The sequence below is a fragment of the Macaca nemestrina genome, chromosome 5 (assembly GCF_043159975.1).
Source record: "Macaca nemestrina isolate mMacNem1 chromosome 5, mMacNem.hap1, whole genome shotgun sequence".
In the NCBI taxonomy this organism is placed as follows: Eukaryota; Metazoa; Chordata; class Mammalia; order Primates; family Cercopithecidae; genus Macaca; species Macaca nemestrina.
This window is the reverse complement of record NC_092129.1, coordinates 71,295,085-71,310,814: the sequence shown is the minus strand read 5'-3', so window position 1 is coordinate 71,310,814 and position 15,730 is coordinate 71,295,085. Positions and strand designations below refer to the sequence as shown.

The window sequence follows — 15,730 nt, the reverse complement described above, 5'->3', positions numbered from 1 at the left end:
ACCTGCCACCCTGCCCGGCTAATTTTGTATTTTTTAGTGGTGATGCGGTTCACCATGTTGGCCAGGCTAGTCTCAAACTCCTGAGCTCAAGTGATCCGCCCGTTTCAGTCTCCCAAAGTGCTGTGATAACAGGCGTGAGCCAGCGCGCCTGTCCTTACCAGTCAATTTCTTAAATTACCCTCTTGTTTGTATAATATTACCATATTGATAGGACACTACTGGGCACATAGAGACACTTGTTTACTACAGACTAATGAATTTTTGGAGCAAACATAAGAATAATTTCCAAATGAAAGAAGTAAGTCGCAGAGAAAATGAGGGACCTTGTCCTGGTCGTGCAGTTAGTCAGTGATGCATGAACTATTTTTGAATCTCAGCTGCCTCTGGATATTTAATCATATTTGCACCCCATATCAAAGACTCAAACTTTGCTGGTCTTATCTTGTACTGATTCTAAACAAGTACCCCAAATTTGTCCGGCTTTCACATTCCTTGTCTCTGAAATGGGGATAATATTACCTACCTATGAAAGTAATAGGTAATATTTTTCTATTATGTGGCCATCCTCCCTGCAGATATTGGTGAGTAAAGACCTAGAGTTCATTCTTGGCTTATGGCCAAGATTTGGGGGAAGTGTGAGGAGTTACTTGTTCATCTTCAGTCTGAAGGGCAGGGGTTTTGATTCTCTTTTTTTTTTTTTTTTCTTCTCACTCTGTCGCCCAAGCTGTAGTGCAGTGGCGTGATCTTGGCCCACTGCGATCTCCGCCTTCCGGGCTCAAGCGATTCTCCTGCCTCAGCCTCCCGAGTAGATGAGATTACAGATGCCTGCCACCACGCCTGGCTAATTTTTGTTTTTAGTAGAGATGGGGTTTCACTATGTTGGCCAGGCTAGTCTTGAACTCCTGGTTCCAGTGATCTGCCCACCTCAGCCTCCCAGAGTGCTGGGATTACAGGCATGTGCCACCACGCCCAGCCTCGATTCTTAGACAATGATTACTTTGGGCAGTCCAAATAATAAAAGTATAGTTTGTATGGCCATCAGTTGAACCAGGACTTTAACTACCAGCCAGACTCCTGACTCTTGCTGCTCTGTGTGAATGAAAGGGAAAAGGCTGTATTCACCAAAGAGTTCTCAATCTGAGAGATCCAGCAGAAGATCAGAGTGCACGCAGCCCTCAGAGCTAGAGGGGTAACGGGTGCTGGAAGGATTGTTTTCTTCGGTGCTGTTTGGGGTACGGTGTAAAGTGACACAGTTTGTCTCCAAAACTGTTAAATCTGTGTTTCCTTAGCTTTTTCCATTTCTAGTAGGACCTATCCCAAGTGAGTTCACTGCCCTTTGACTGTTCTGTATTATTCTGCCTCCAAAAACCTCAATGAGAAACTAAATTATACTAATGGGGAAATACTTAGTAGGTTCACCAGTGTCACCCAACCCAGAAAAACTTTTATTTTAAAAGATCAGAATTGAATCAAAAGAATAAATTTCTCGTGGTGGCCTTTCAAAATTTATGGTAGGTTTTGGGGCTCACTCTGTAGGCAACTCACTATGCCTAAGGCTGGCCTTGGGATACGTATCCTGGGCTCCTGGACTAGTTTACAAGGATGTGGAATCACAGATATTTAGGTTTGTGTTATCTGTCTAATCACTAACAGAGCCAATCCAAGGCAGAATTAATAACTAGAAAGTGTGTAATACCTTAGAAATATTTTCATTTTCATTTTAAAAAGGAAATTTGTTTGAAATACATAAAAAGTAAATGTATTAAGGAGGGAAAATGTCTTAAAACAAAGCATAGCAAAATGTTAACAATTTGAGCCCAGGTAGTATATAATGAGTGCTTACCAAACAATTCTTTCAGCTTTTCTGTGTCGGAAATGTTTTGTAATAAAATGTTGGGGGTAAAATAAAATCGATGGGGACATGTTTAGTGCAGTGGAATGAATAGCGGAATAGCTAGCATTATGACAAAACTGTGGAAGAACATCTTCAAACCTTCTTACCAAATCATATTATGTTTTGCCAACATGTAGTTTAGCTCAACTAGAAACATTCCTTAGTATTTCAACCAGCACTGTGAACACAAGAGTACTATATTTTGAAATCAGAAAATTTTAGAATTCTGGAAAGGATAATTGTAGACCTAGAGATAGGAAAACAAGTCCATTGTATATGTAATGTATAAGAAACTCTCAGACCTCAGTAATAAAAAGGCAGTCTAATTAAAAAAGCAGACAAAGGATTTGAGTAGATAATTCTCCAAAGGAGATTTGCAAATGGCTAAGAAACGCGAAGAGTCTCAGTATTGTTAGCCTTCAGGGAAATGCAAACCAAAACCGTCATCAGATACCATTTCACATCCATTAGGATGACTGTAGTCAAAAGTGTTGGTGAAGATGTAGAGAAATTGGAATCCTACTGCTGGTGGGAATATGAAATGGGCAGCCACTTTGGAAAACAATCTATAGTGTTACCATATGACCGAGAGATTCTACTCCTAGATAAATACCTAAGAGAAATGAAAACATGTATTCATACAAACACTTGTGCACAAAATGTTTATAACAGCATTATTCAGAATAGGCAAAAAATGGAAACAACCCAAATAAGATGAGTTGATAAATACAATGTGGTATATTCACACAATGGAATATAGTCAGCAATAAAAGGAATGAAGTGCTGATACATGCTACAGTACAGATAAATCTTTAAAATATGCTAAGTGAAAGAAGTCAGTCATAGAAGACTGCATATTGTATGATTCCATGTATATGAAATGTCCAGAACAGGTAAATTCATAGGGACAGAAGGGAGATTAGAACTGTGAGGTAAGTGAGGAGGAGCAGTGGAATAACTGTTGATGGCTAGAAGGTTTTCGTTGTTGTGGTGGTGTTGGTTGTTTGAGGCGGAGTCTTGCTCTATCACCCAGGCTGGAACATAGTGGCACAATCTCGGCTTGCTGCAACCTCTGCCTCCTGGGCTCAAGCAACTCTTCTGCCTCAGCTACCCAAGTAGCTGTGATTACAGGTGTGCACCACCATGCCTGGCTAATTTTTGTATTTTTAATAGAGACAGGGTTTCACCATGTTGGCCATGCAAGTTTCGAACTCCTGACCTCTAGTGATCCGCCCGCCTTGGCCTCCCGAAGTGTTAGGATTACAGGCGTGAGCCACCACACTTGGCTTTTTTTTTTTTTTTCTGGAATGATGAAAATATCCTAAAATTGATTATGATGATGATTGCACAAATGCTGTGAATATACTAAAAAGCACTAAATTATACGTTTTTAAACAGGTGATTTTGTATGATATGTGAAATATATGTTAATAAAGCTATCATGCAAAGAAAAAAAAAAGAAGGAAAAGAAACAAAAATAAATAAATAAATAATGAAAACTGCAGAGAAGTAGAGGAACTTGCCTGGAGTTCACGTGTCAGTATGGAGCTGAGCCTCAGGACACCTGCCCCCACTTCAGGCCGCTTTCCTTAGATGCTGCCGTCTCCCTCACTCTCCGGATACCCGAGGCTCTTCTTCCATCCTTTCTTTTCTTCCTTTCCTTCTTCCTTCCCTATTTTTACTCTTTTCTTTCATCTTTCTATTCTTTTTTTCTTTCTTTCCTTTGTTTTCCTCCCTTCTTTACCATCTCTCTTTCCTTTTACTTCCCTTCTTTCCTTCTTTCCAAACTCTTTTCCATTTCTTCTTTCTTTCTTACATTCACTGGTCATGTATCCTATCTATCCTCAACCAACTGTGTGAAATTGCATTATCCAGAACCTTTAATAAGCTAATGTGTATGTGAACCTTCAGGAAATAACTAGAGGATTCAATGTCTCCCACTTGTATAATAGCAAGTCCTGGACTTCAGGAAACAGTGGGCTAAAAAGATGTACGACTATCATTCATTTTAGTCCTAGTTTATTTGCTATTTTCCTTGGGGTGTGGGCTTCTCTCTGATAATCATTTTGCCTATTCTCCTGTTTTAAACTTTTCAGCTCTCCTTAAGGCGGCAGCAAATAGGTGAAAGATTGAACGAATGGGCAGTCTTCAGTGAAAAGAACAAGGAACTCTGTGAGTGGTTGACTCAAATGGAAAGCAAGGTTTCTCAGAATGGAGACATTCTCATTGAAGAAATGATAGAGAAGCTCAAGAAGGTATGGAATGCATGGCTACTTAGGTTTTCATTCTTCATAAGGCTTATGTATACTTCTCACAGGTACAGAGGGTGACTTTACTCACAATTACCTTCCTGTCAAAGGAGCAGTATATTTTAAACATTTTATCTTTTTAATATAAAATAAACTTGCAGCCAGGTGCGGTGGCTCACACCTGTAATCCCAGCACTTTGGGAGGCTGAGGTGGGTGGATCATGAAGTCAGGAGATCAAGACCATCCTGGCCAACATGGTGAAACCCCGTCTCTACTAAAAAACAAAACATTAGCCGGGCGTGGTGGTGCTCGCCTGTAGTCCCAGCTACTCTAGAGGCTGATGCAGGGGAATCACTTGAACCTGGGAGGCAGAGATTGCAGTGAGCAGAGATCGCGCCACTGCACTCCAGCCTGGCGACAGAGTGAGACTCTGTCTCAAAAAAAAAAAAAAGTATCCAACATAAAATAAACTTGCACGAAAAGACCTGCTTTACACATAAAATATATAGGATACTTGCAATTTGTGATGAAATAGAGCATCTACTATTCAGTTCAGTATTTGGGGCTCTTAGCTACCTGTTCTGTAGGAATCTTTTATATGTATTATTTTTCTTTCCTTTTTTTTTTTAGTTTCTTGTGTATTTTTGTTTGTTTGTTTTTAAAAAGGTAAAGTCACTAGAGAGAAACTGAAAGAAAAGATTCTTAAGATAAATTGAATTGATATTTTCTCTCTAAAATATGGTTTGTAGACCATAGATAGGAATTAAGAGTTTCCTGATAATTTCGGCTTCATATTATTTTAAAGGTATGTATATATTATCAAATTATTTTACATATTCATTTGGATCCAGAACATTTCTGATGTCTGTATAAAGCTGATCAAATTTACTAGCATTTTAAAATTTTTGATGATTTCGGCCGGGTGCAGTGGCTCACGCCTGTAATCCCAGCACTTTGGGAGGCAGGACAGGCGGATTACCAGAGGTCAGGAGTTCAAGACCAGCCTGACCAACACAGTGAACCCCATCTCTACTAAAACTACAAAATATTAGCCGGGCATGGTGGCACATGCCTGTAGTCCTGGCTACTCAGGGAGCTGAGGCAAGAGAATCACTTGAACCCAGGAGACGGAGGTTGCAGTGAGCCGAGATTGTGCCACTGGGCTCCAGCCTGGGTGACAGAGCGAGACTGTCTCCAGAAGAAAAACCAAAAAAAAGAATTTGGTGATTCCAGTGTTGTTTCCACAGTGTTTGTGAACAATCAGTGATTTTAATGTTATTTTAGTTTGTGCTTGTCGTTAGTACATATCACCGTCTAATGTACAATGTATTTTTTGTATTTACTTATTCATTGTCCAAGTGGAGACCCCACTGATCTGTCAGCTTTACAGGAGCATGGGCTTTGTCTATTTTGTTCATTGCTATATCCACTGCACCTGAAGCAGTACCTAACTTCTCATAAGCACTCAGCCAGTATTTACTGCATCAACAAATTGTAGCTTCCTTTATTCTGAAAAGAAATACAAATGATTGTTAAGAAAAATTATTTCTATCCATATGCACACAGTCCAAGAGGATTTATCCATTGGATCAATCCAAATGAATAAGCATTTGTTTACTTGGTATTGTAAACATTAAAATTCTTGGCTGAGATGATACAGATTTCATTTTAGCATCTGCTCACAGTTGCCCTTTGCTAAGTTGCTGGGTGTCAGAGAATGCTATCAGTGAATGATTAATGCACTATAGGTAATAGAGTAAAATTTGCTATAGAATAAATTTTGATTAAATTTGTCTCTATTCTCATTGCTTTTTTTACTAAATTTAGGATGTATAGATATACATCCTAAAGTATGGGAAGTGTGAGAGTGTGGGGAAAAAAACCATCTCTTTAACAATCTATAACCATAACTTAAAATTTAGAAAAATTTCAGCTTTTCATATAGATTGTATTACATTATTTGGCACAATGTTAGGAATATTATTTAAAATGTTAACTACCTTGTACATTAATAACTCATGGGTTTTTTTTAAAGGGCTTATGAGTTTTCCTCTTTGTGGCGTCTCTTTTGTAAAGGAAAATAACATCAAGGTTTGGTAATTTTGGCAACATAGAAAAAGGCAGTTGTCAACTGGAAAGTGCTAATAAGGTGAAGGAAAAAGAAAAAAAAAGAAAAAGACAATTCATTAAAAAAACTGAAGCCAAGATATTAGTGTCTGTTGGTATTAACACTCAAAAATAGTTTGATTTTAAAGACAATCCAAGAGGATTATTTTACTATAAATACTTTTTAAGTCTTAAAGTAATTCCTTGAAAGAAACACTTCTCAATAAAATCATCTCAAATGTTTGCTGAAATATTATAATATTAATAAATGCATTCAATGTATTGGTCTTTGAATCCCATTGTGTTGAAATAACATAAAAAGGAGGGTGGGCAGGGCTGCAGGCATGAGGACAGCAGTCAGCCCTGGAATGGAATAAAATTTTGTTGGTCCCTACCATTCCTTTGGGGCCCTTAGGCTTAGGTAAATGACTTGGGAGGATAGCTCTGTTACTACACTAACTTTAGAGCAAGAGAAGGTTAAAATGTTCACACTCATATAATACCCGTCTTCATATATTATTTTGCTGAGAAACTTTTTATTACGTAACAGGAGCTTAAGCCAAAAATAAAAAAGTTGATCCTAAAGACTGGATCCTGTCACTGTGGCAAGAGAGTAAGAGGGTCATTGGGGATAGCAGTGGCGGTGGGGGGGAGGGGACTGTCCTTTCATGTCACTTAAATCACACCATTTCGTGCTTATCTCTTGCAAGTAGACCATATGGAGTCTGTCCTCTTTAACTCAAACAACTTAAGAGAAGCTAGCAGAGAAAGTGAGTAAATCAAGAAGGTTTGAAGCCCATCGATTCTCTATAATTAATAGTTATTATTACTGAAAGTTAATTTATCATTGATTTATTTACTGCAAAATACTGACATTGTATAGAGGATAGCTCTTTTAAATGAAGGAACTCTTTTAAAATACTCCACACAAATAACATAATAGACACACACAGTCACATTTACATATATACATATATATCAATTGCATGTGTATGTGTGTGTGTGCATTTCATAAGTCTCTCGGCAACTATTTGTATGAGAATTTATTCTAAGTATAACATCAGGTTAGTGTTGAGAGAAATAAGGTATAATTTCCCAATACTAAAATCCTTTAAGCTTTATATTTTATATCTATCTTGTATTGTTTTTAATATGTATTTCAGGTAAATAGGAAGCAGCATCCTATTTATTTCGAGAATGTCTATATAAAAATTCAATCCCAACTCTGCATACATACCGAAAATAATAGGCACTACTAATACTTGTGCACATGGGCTGATGTCCACATGGTATTCCTATGCTCAAACTATTTCCAAGCAGTAGAAAACAGTAATTATCATGTTTCTAGTAGAGCCGGGCTGGATGCATTAAGAATATGCTTTCTGACCTCTGTGATTGCTTTTATTACACAGGATTATCAAGAGGAAATTGCTGTTGCTCAAGAGAACAAAATACAGCTCCAACAAATGGGAGAACGACTTGCTAAAGCCAGCCACGAAAGCAAAGCATGTGAGATTGAATACAAACTGGGAAAGGTTAACGACCGGTGGCAGCATCTCCTGGACCTCATTGCAGCCAGGTAAAGAGGACCTGAGTCAATAGGACACGTGTAGGCAGCATTTTAAAGCCTTTCAGTCTGCCTTTCATCAGCCAAAGATAATCCAATAAATCAGTCTCTCTTTCTGGGTTATCTCAGCATTTTCAAAACTGTTCGTGCTCCTCTCATAATTGGCACTTTCGTTACCTTGAAAATTCTCCTCTTATTTTATAAATCTTGTGTTGTTTGTATGTAGCTGCAAGAAAGAGAGAGTCATATCTAAACAAAACTCATTCCCAAGAGAAAATTCTTTATTTTAGGGCTTCATGGGTATTCAAACTCCTATCAGGAAGAAACTGCTGACCAGTATTTGTGGAGAGTGGTTTTGTCTGCAGTAGCCAAAAAAAAAAAAAAAAATTACTAGTTAGCAAGGTATGGAAATAAATCTGATTATTGCCACTCCGCTCAGTTGTAAAAATCAGCTGCTGCGTTACAGTAATGAGCTTAGTGGTAACTATAAGCCTTTGCCTCATACCTAAGAGGAATATTATGCTCACTTTCTGTTGTAGAAGGGTAGGGTTGGGCAAGAGAGATGAAAGTCATAAAGAAAAATATATGAGGGTATTTACTAGCAATATAAAAGTCTAATATGAATGATGCACTATGTTATAAAAATGCTCTATGCTATCAATATAAAAAGGAGTGAATTTGGCTTCATGTTGGAACTTAGGCACCCTGAGGTCAGGAAACTTCCTCCATTGTATTCACTATATATTACAAGCACTGGGAACCGTGCCTAAATATGGATTCAATGAATACTTCAATGCATAAATGAATACTTGAATATTTGAGTAAATGTTCTTCATGGCAATTAGGAGAGCTGGAAGGTTACAAATGGTGCCATTTGAAGTCTATCCCACAATACACTTTTAAAATCTGGGTTTCTTTTCTTGGCCATGCTGCATAAAAGTGAACGTGAAACAATGTCCTTTCCATACCATGTGCTCACCAAAATCGCCTGTGGGCGTCACAATTCTGTATGCTGATTTTGAACACATTTCATATATTTCTTTTCTATAAGAGAGTTACCAAAAAGTATCCAACTCAAGAAAGTGAGATTATCATTTATTTCTGTGGCAGTGAAACAAAATGGAATAAATGTATATCAACTTTTTATTTATTTATATTTATTTATTTAGTTTTGAGGTGGAGTCTTGCTCTGTGGCCCAGGCTGGAATGCAGTGGCACAATCTCAGCTCTGCAACCTCTGCCTCCCAGGTTCAAGCAATTCTCCTGCCTCAGCTTCCCAATCGCTGGGATTCCAGGCGTACACTACCACACCTGGCTAATTTTTGTATTTTTAGTAGAGATGGGGTTTCACCATGTTGGCCAGGCTAGTCTCAAACTCCTGACCTCAGGTGAGCCACCCGCCTCGGCCTCGTGAAGTGGTGGGATTACAGGTGTGAGCCACCGCGCCTGGCCTCAGCTTTTTAAATGTTTAACCATAGCACTGATACAGCTAACATTTATTGAACACTTTGCTCGTTCCAATGACCACACTGCAGGTTTCATATGCATCTTTTCACGTGTTCACAATGGCCTTTGAGGTGCCCTTATCATTATGCCCATTTTACAGATGCAGGGGCTGAGGTTGAGGCTTGTCCATCATCACGCACATGTTGCGTGACACAGCCTGTGCTCAGACTCCAAAGCCCGTGTCCTAGAGTGCTATGCCCTCCTGCGTCTCAAATTGGTGACTTCCTTTTCCCTGTTAGAGAGAAGAGAGTTACATGGAAGATAAGTTCTGTTTTTGATCTCGACAATCTAATTTCACAGTTCTTTGTAAAGTACTTACAATGTGACAGTGACTATGAGAGTCAAGATAAAATGACAGAACTGAAGGAGAACTTCTCCTTTCAGAAGTTCAGGATGGGACTGGAGTAAAACAATGAGATAAGTAGGAGCTCTGGAAAAGGCACTGTAAAGAGGTGGAAATAACAGTTTAGCTCAAATTGGTCTTGGAGTTTCGACAAGTGTGTATTTTAAAATCCCAATGCTGTGTTCAGTCCCACTTCTCACTCACTAAAATGATAACAAAATCTTGTTTCAGAAGAAGGAATTGAAGTCCTTCAAGCTATAAATATCCTTGTTAGGGAAACTACCTGTTTGGTAAATATCCCCTGGGGAGTTTTTTGGTCAAATTTGACTCATAGATTGATTGACATTTCCACGTAATCCAGTTAAACTAGTTAATATTCTTTTCTTACTTGTAGTGGCTCAATGATGTGGAGAGTAAGGATGCACTATGTCAAAGATATTTTAAATCAGATTTAATGTAATCTAGTCATAAGCAGCTAACTTGGTGTATGCCCAGCTATGAGCCGACATTACAGCAAATGAGTTTGCTGCTTTCTCCTTGAATTCACATTTATTTATAACATATTTTGTCTGGCTGTTCAGTGGAGAATTTTCTAGATGTTAATTGTTCACTTTGCCAAAAGACATATTAATAAATTTCAATCAGTTACATGTTTATAAGGTACCCATGCTTCTCACTGTAGTCACTTATATAATACTAATTTTTGTTTCCTCTTACATAAAGTCTCAGAATTTCCAGATAAAATTCCACAGGAGATTTTTGTATATATGTTGCCTGTTTCTAATTGCCTCCTTCCAAATTAGACTAGATGAGGCACTGATCATTGAGCCATCTTGGAGTTTAGCACCACGTTAGAGTCACAGTCTCCTTTGCAGCTTCTCCTGAAAGACACCCGGCCGTCACGTCTGCATTCTATTCCCTTGTGTATTGGTGCTTCGTTAGTGCACAGACTGGATGCATGTCTTCACCACCCATCCTCAACTGTGAACTGCCAGCTGAAGTATTAGGTTTCTGTGATTCAGTCCATTCACCACTCTTCCCTCTTCCAGCGCTGATGCACTAAAGCAAAATATAACCCAGTGTACGCCTTTCGATATTTCTGTGCTGTGTTGGTGCTCTTGTGAGAATGGAGAGGTTACTTTTGAAGATGATAATATTTTTAGGTGAACATCTCAGCTAATAGAAACATGAGCTATGGACGCGGTGGCTCATGTTTGTAATCCTAGCACTTTGGGAAGCTGAGGCCGGTGGATCACTTGAGGTCAGGAGTTCGAGACTCGCCTGGCCAAGATGGTGAAATCCAGTCTCTACTAAAAGTACAAAATTAGCTGGGCGTGGTGGCAGGCCCCTGTAATCCCAGTTACTCGGGAGGCTGAGGCAGGCAGAGAATTGCTTGAACCAGGGAGGGAAAGCTTGCAGTGAGCCGAGTTCCCACCACTGCACTCTAGCCTGGATGACAGAGCAAGACTCCATCTCAATAAATAAATAAATAAATAAATAAATGAAAATAAAAAATAAATAAATAAAAATAAAAAATAAATAAATTAATAAAAAAAAAGAAACATGAGCTAGGTCTTTAATATTCAATCGCAGAAGCAAAAAAAAGAAAAAAAGATTTACTGATAACAAACCTATTACATACATAAAAAGAGAACGCATAATTTAGAGTCAACTTGACATCGCCATCAGTTTGACTTAGATTACTCTGAGAACAAAACAGATGTGCTTTGTACTGAGTTTTTAAATTGTGTTGTCAAGCATTGTCAGTTTTTTAGGACAACAAAAGTTGTTCAGTTACTTTTAGGGCTCCGTGGATAATGTTCTAGTATCCTTTGCATACTATCTAGATCTTCTCTGTAATACAGCAGTCACTAGCTACAGATGGCTATTTACATTACAGAATATTTAAATTAACTGAAATGGAATAAAATTAAATTATTCCTTAATTTTAATTATGGTCAGTTGCACAGGCCACATTTTAAGTGGTCAATAACCACATGAGGCTAGTGGCTACCTTATTGGACCCCGTACAATGCAGAACATTTTTATCCTCTCAGAAAGTTCTGTTGTTCAGCAGTGGCCGAGATAATTAAAAGTACCTCTGAGCCGTTGGCTTTTATTAACAGTCAGCATAAGAAACTGTCATTGGTGACATATGACTCTAATTTCTGTAAAACTGCCTTTAAGAATACTGGCTCTCGTTTTGTCAATGAATCCTGTGCGGAATATCCACATAGCAATTTCTCTAGCGCTCAGGGCTAAAAGGAAATCTGTCTTTTAGTATTAATTCTTCAGTGCTGCTTATCACAGACAATGAATTGTGTAACATTTCTCATCTTAGCATCTAGGAAGGTCAAATTCAACTTGTTTACTCTGTTGTGATGATTTGGGGGCAGGGAAGTGGGTAACTGGACCTTGTGATAGTGAAAATTCTTTTTCTCTCTGCTAAACCTAAATCCCCATCACCAAAGCAAAAGCATACTTTAGTTATTTGGCTCTTATCTTTTTGTTTTTTTTTTTTCAGTAGCAGCTTTTTTGGGGATATAATCCACATGCCATATAACTTACCTATCTAAAGCATGTAATTCAGTGAATTTAGCATATTTATAAAGCTTTGCATATATTACTCTAATCAATTTTAAAACACTTTCATCAGTCCCAAATAAAAACACTTACCCATTAGCTGTCACTCATTTTTCCCTCCTCTTCCTTCCCCACTTCTCCCAGCCCTAGGAAACTACTAATCTACTTTCTGTTTCTACATGTGTACCTGTTCTGAATAGTTCATATACATAGATCATATACTATGTGGCCTTTTGTGACTTGTTGTTTTTAATCTCTATATTTATTATAATTGCCTCAACATTTTGTAGGAGTAGAAACAAACAATTTTTTAAAATTATTGAATGCCTACTGTATATGAAGTACTATGCTTCTTGCTATAGGGCAGAGGTTGGCAAATGTTTTATATAGAGGACCAGATAGTAAATATTTTTAGTTTTGTGGGCCAAATAGTCTCTGTTGCTATTAGCGTGTTGTTATAGAGTGAAAGCAGCCATAGAAAATCTGTAAATAGAAAACCATGGCAGTGCTCCAACAAAATTTTATTTACCAAAACAGGTGACCTGCTCTAGGGATATAAAGATGGGAAAGAAAATGGTCCCTAACCAAATAAGTGTCATAATGCAAGTACACAAGGGTTCCTCACTGCAGGGCCTCTTCCTTTCTATTCTCTCTTCCTGGGCATTCTCTTGCCTGCCCCTGGCCTGGCCAGCTCCTGATTGTTCTTCGTGTTTTTCCTTCTCTCCAGGTTAGATCAGATTCTTCTTATCGGCTCAGTAGGCTTCTCTTTCATAGCATTTCCCTGAACTATTTGAAATCTTGTGTGATCAGTCATTTTAAGCCAGTTTTCTCTACTAAAATGTAAGTGTATCTAACTTTGATCACCATAGTAATCCCAGCTCCTGACCTTGTTCTTTGCACATAGCAATCACTCCAGTATTTGCTGAGTTTCTCAAATCTAAGCCACAGGGTGGAAAGTGTATGCACACAAATGAGAGCATACACAAAGCAAAGCATTGGCTTCGGTCTTCAGCTGCCTGAGTCATAGTGTGATTCTGCTTCACCAACTTGCTTATCTTCTCAGCACCTTGGTTACCACATGTATAAAATGAGCATCATAATAGTAGCTAGCTCAGAAGAATGATTAGAAGAACTACATGAAATGGGACCTGTAAACCATTGTATTAGTCCATTTTCATGCTGCTGATAAAGACATACTCGACACTGGGTAATTTATAAAGAAAAAGAGGTTCAATGGACTCACAGTTCCACATGACTGGGGAGGCCTCACAATCATGGTGGAAGGCGAAAGGCACATCTTACATGGTGGCAGACAAGAGAGAATGAAAGCCAGGCAAAATGGGAAACCCCTTATAAAATCATCACATTTCATGAGATTTACTCACTACCACAAGAACAGTCTGGGGGAGACCACCTCCATGATTCAATTATCTCCCATCGGGTCCCTTCCACAATGCATGGGAATTATGGGAGCTACAATTCAAGATGAGATTTGGGTGGTGACACAGTTAAACCATATCAACTGCTAAGCATAGAATATGTTCAATAAAGGTCAGCTGTCATCCCAGAGGGAGTTCGAAGGCTGTGGAGGTAAAACACATATGCAGTACAAGCAAGGCTTTGTGAAGTTCCTAGCAGCTGCCTTCAGGAGGACTTTCAGTTTAAAGGATGTTCTACCCACATTGGAGGTCAAAAGAAATTAAATTCTTGGAATTCATGGCTGGTTTTACCTAAGGGTGTTCGAGTTGGAAGGTGCCTGGGAAGGATCAGGAATGCATTGATGCGATGAGCACAGAAATGGCACAGAACTAATCAAGAGGCCTGAGTTTAGTCCACCTAGTTCCTGCTGTGTGGCCCAGGTCTCACTAAATAACTTCTCTGAGCCTCAAGTTACTCGTTTTCAAAGTGTTAATGAAACTAGCTGTCACATCTCCAATGAGAAAATGCAAGGGAAAGGACCGTGTATACTATAAAACACTATCTATGCCAGTCTCATTCTTTTAAAATCCTGCGGAGTATTCCATAGTGTAAATATACCACAACTTACCTAGGATTTTCTGTATCAATGAACATTGCGATTTTTGCTATTTCAATAATTATATCTTTAAAGCTTTGCCTTGTCTCATATTTAGTTCATTGGTATAAATATATTATGCTAACAATAATAAGCATGAAAAAAACTTCAAAATTTTTAACTCCATGAGGAAAACTAAATAAGGTAAAAGAAATTAAACTAAAGAAATTATGACAATAAAAAGTTTTGAAGATTTCAGGTTTTTTAAAATGTTAGTAATAATCAAGAAAAAAACAAAGTTGCCTATAATGATGGATTCATAACCAATATATTTCTTTAATCACAGCTCAAATATTTTCATTTCTGATTACTAAAAATAATATATTAATATAAGAAGAATGATCGTTTTATAAAAGAATTCACAATGTAATATCTTTAAGTACTATGTTTTCTAGAACTTATTTCTTATATAAAATACGATTTTCTTTAAATTTTTTTTTTTTTTTTTGAGATGGGTTTGCTGTGTCACCTAGGCTATAGTGCACTGGTGCAGTAATGGCTCACTGCAGCCTCAACCTCCTGGGCTCAAGCAGTCTTCCCCCCACCTCAGTACCTGGGACTACAGATGCATGCCACTGTGCCTGGATAATCTTTTGATTTTTTTTTTTTTTTTTTTTTTTGAGATAAGGTGTCACTTTGTCGCCCAGGCTGGCAGATATATTTCCTTGTTTGTTTTTTTTTTTTTTTTGAGATGGAGTCTCGCTGTGTCTCCCAGGCTGGAGTGCAGTGGCACAATCTCAGCTCACTGCAAGCTCCGCCTCCCGGGTTCCCGCCATTCTCCTGCCTCAGCCTCCCCAGTAGCTGGGACTACAGGCACCCGCCACCATGCCCGGCTAATTTTTTTGTATTTTTAGTAGAGACGGGGTTTCACCGTGTTAACCAGGATGGTCTCTATCTCCAGACCTCGTGATCCGCCCACTTCGGCCTCCCAAAGTGCTGGGATTACAGGCGTGAGCCATCAGTGTATTTCTTTTATAAAGAAAATGTGTTTCCTCTAGTGTTCTGTTAGAAAAACAATCAACTCACATGACCAGAACCAAATGCTTTGTTTTATTTTAGTTACAAATCATCATGTAGTCCTTTTTGGAAAGAACTTAGCAAATTTTCATTATTTATTTAATATTTATTATTTATTTGTGTGTAGTTTTTAATCCGCAAAAGGATTTAAAGCATCCAGCATTAGTCATATTTTATTAAATTATAGGAATTAATGATTTGGGGACTTATTTTCTTTAAAAGTATAAATTATTAAATTATCATATGCTTAGTGCAGAAAGTTTGGAAACTCAAAATTCATAAAAGAAAAAGAGTTACCTGAAGTCCCCCCAAGCAAATGAATTGTTATTTTTTTAATTTTCTTAAAAGGAAGATGTTATTTTTCTCATCTTACATCATTTTTAAAGCACA

At 38.1% G+C, this 15,730-nt stretch overlaps 1 protein-coding gene across 20 annotated transcripts in view; it reads left to right on the top strand.

Moving 5' to 3' along the window:
• Positions 1–15,730, top strand: part of LOC105489042 (spectrin repeat containing nuclear envelope protein 1) — a 536,331-nt gene that overhangs the window by 469,409 nt on the left and 51,192 nt on the right. For all 20 annotated transcript variants that reach the window (XM_011753636.2, XM_011753647.3, XM_011753641.2 and 17 more), the window contains 2 exons: positions 3,991–4,149; positions 7,663–7,829. In XM_011753636.2, coding sequence (XP_011751938.2) covers positions 3,991–4,149; positions 7,663–7,829 — 326 coding nt within the window. The remainder of the gene's footprint in view (positions 1–3,990; positions 4,150–7,662; positions 7,830–15,730) is intronic.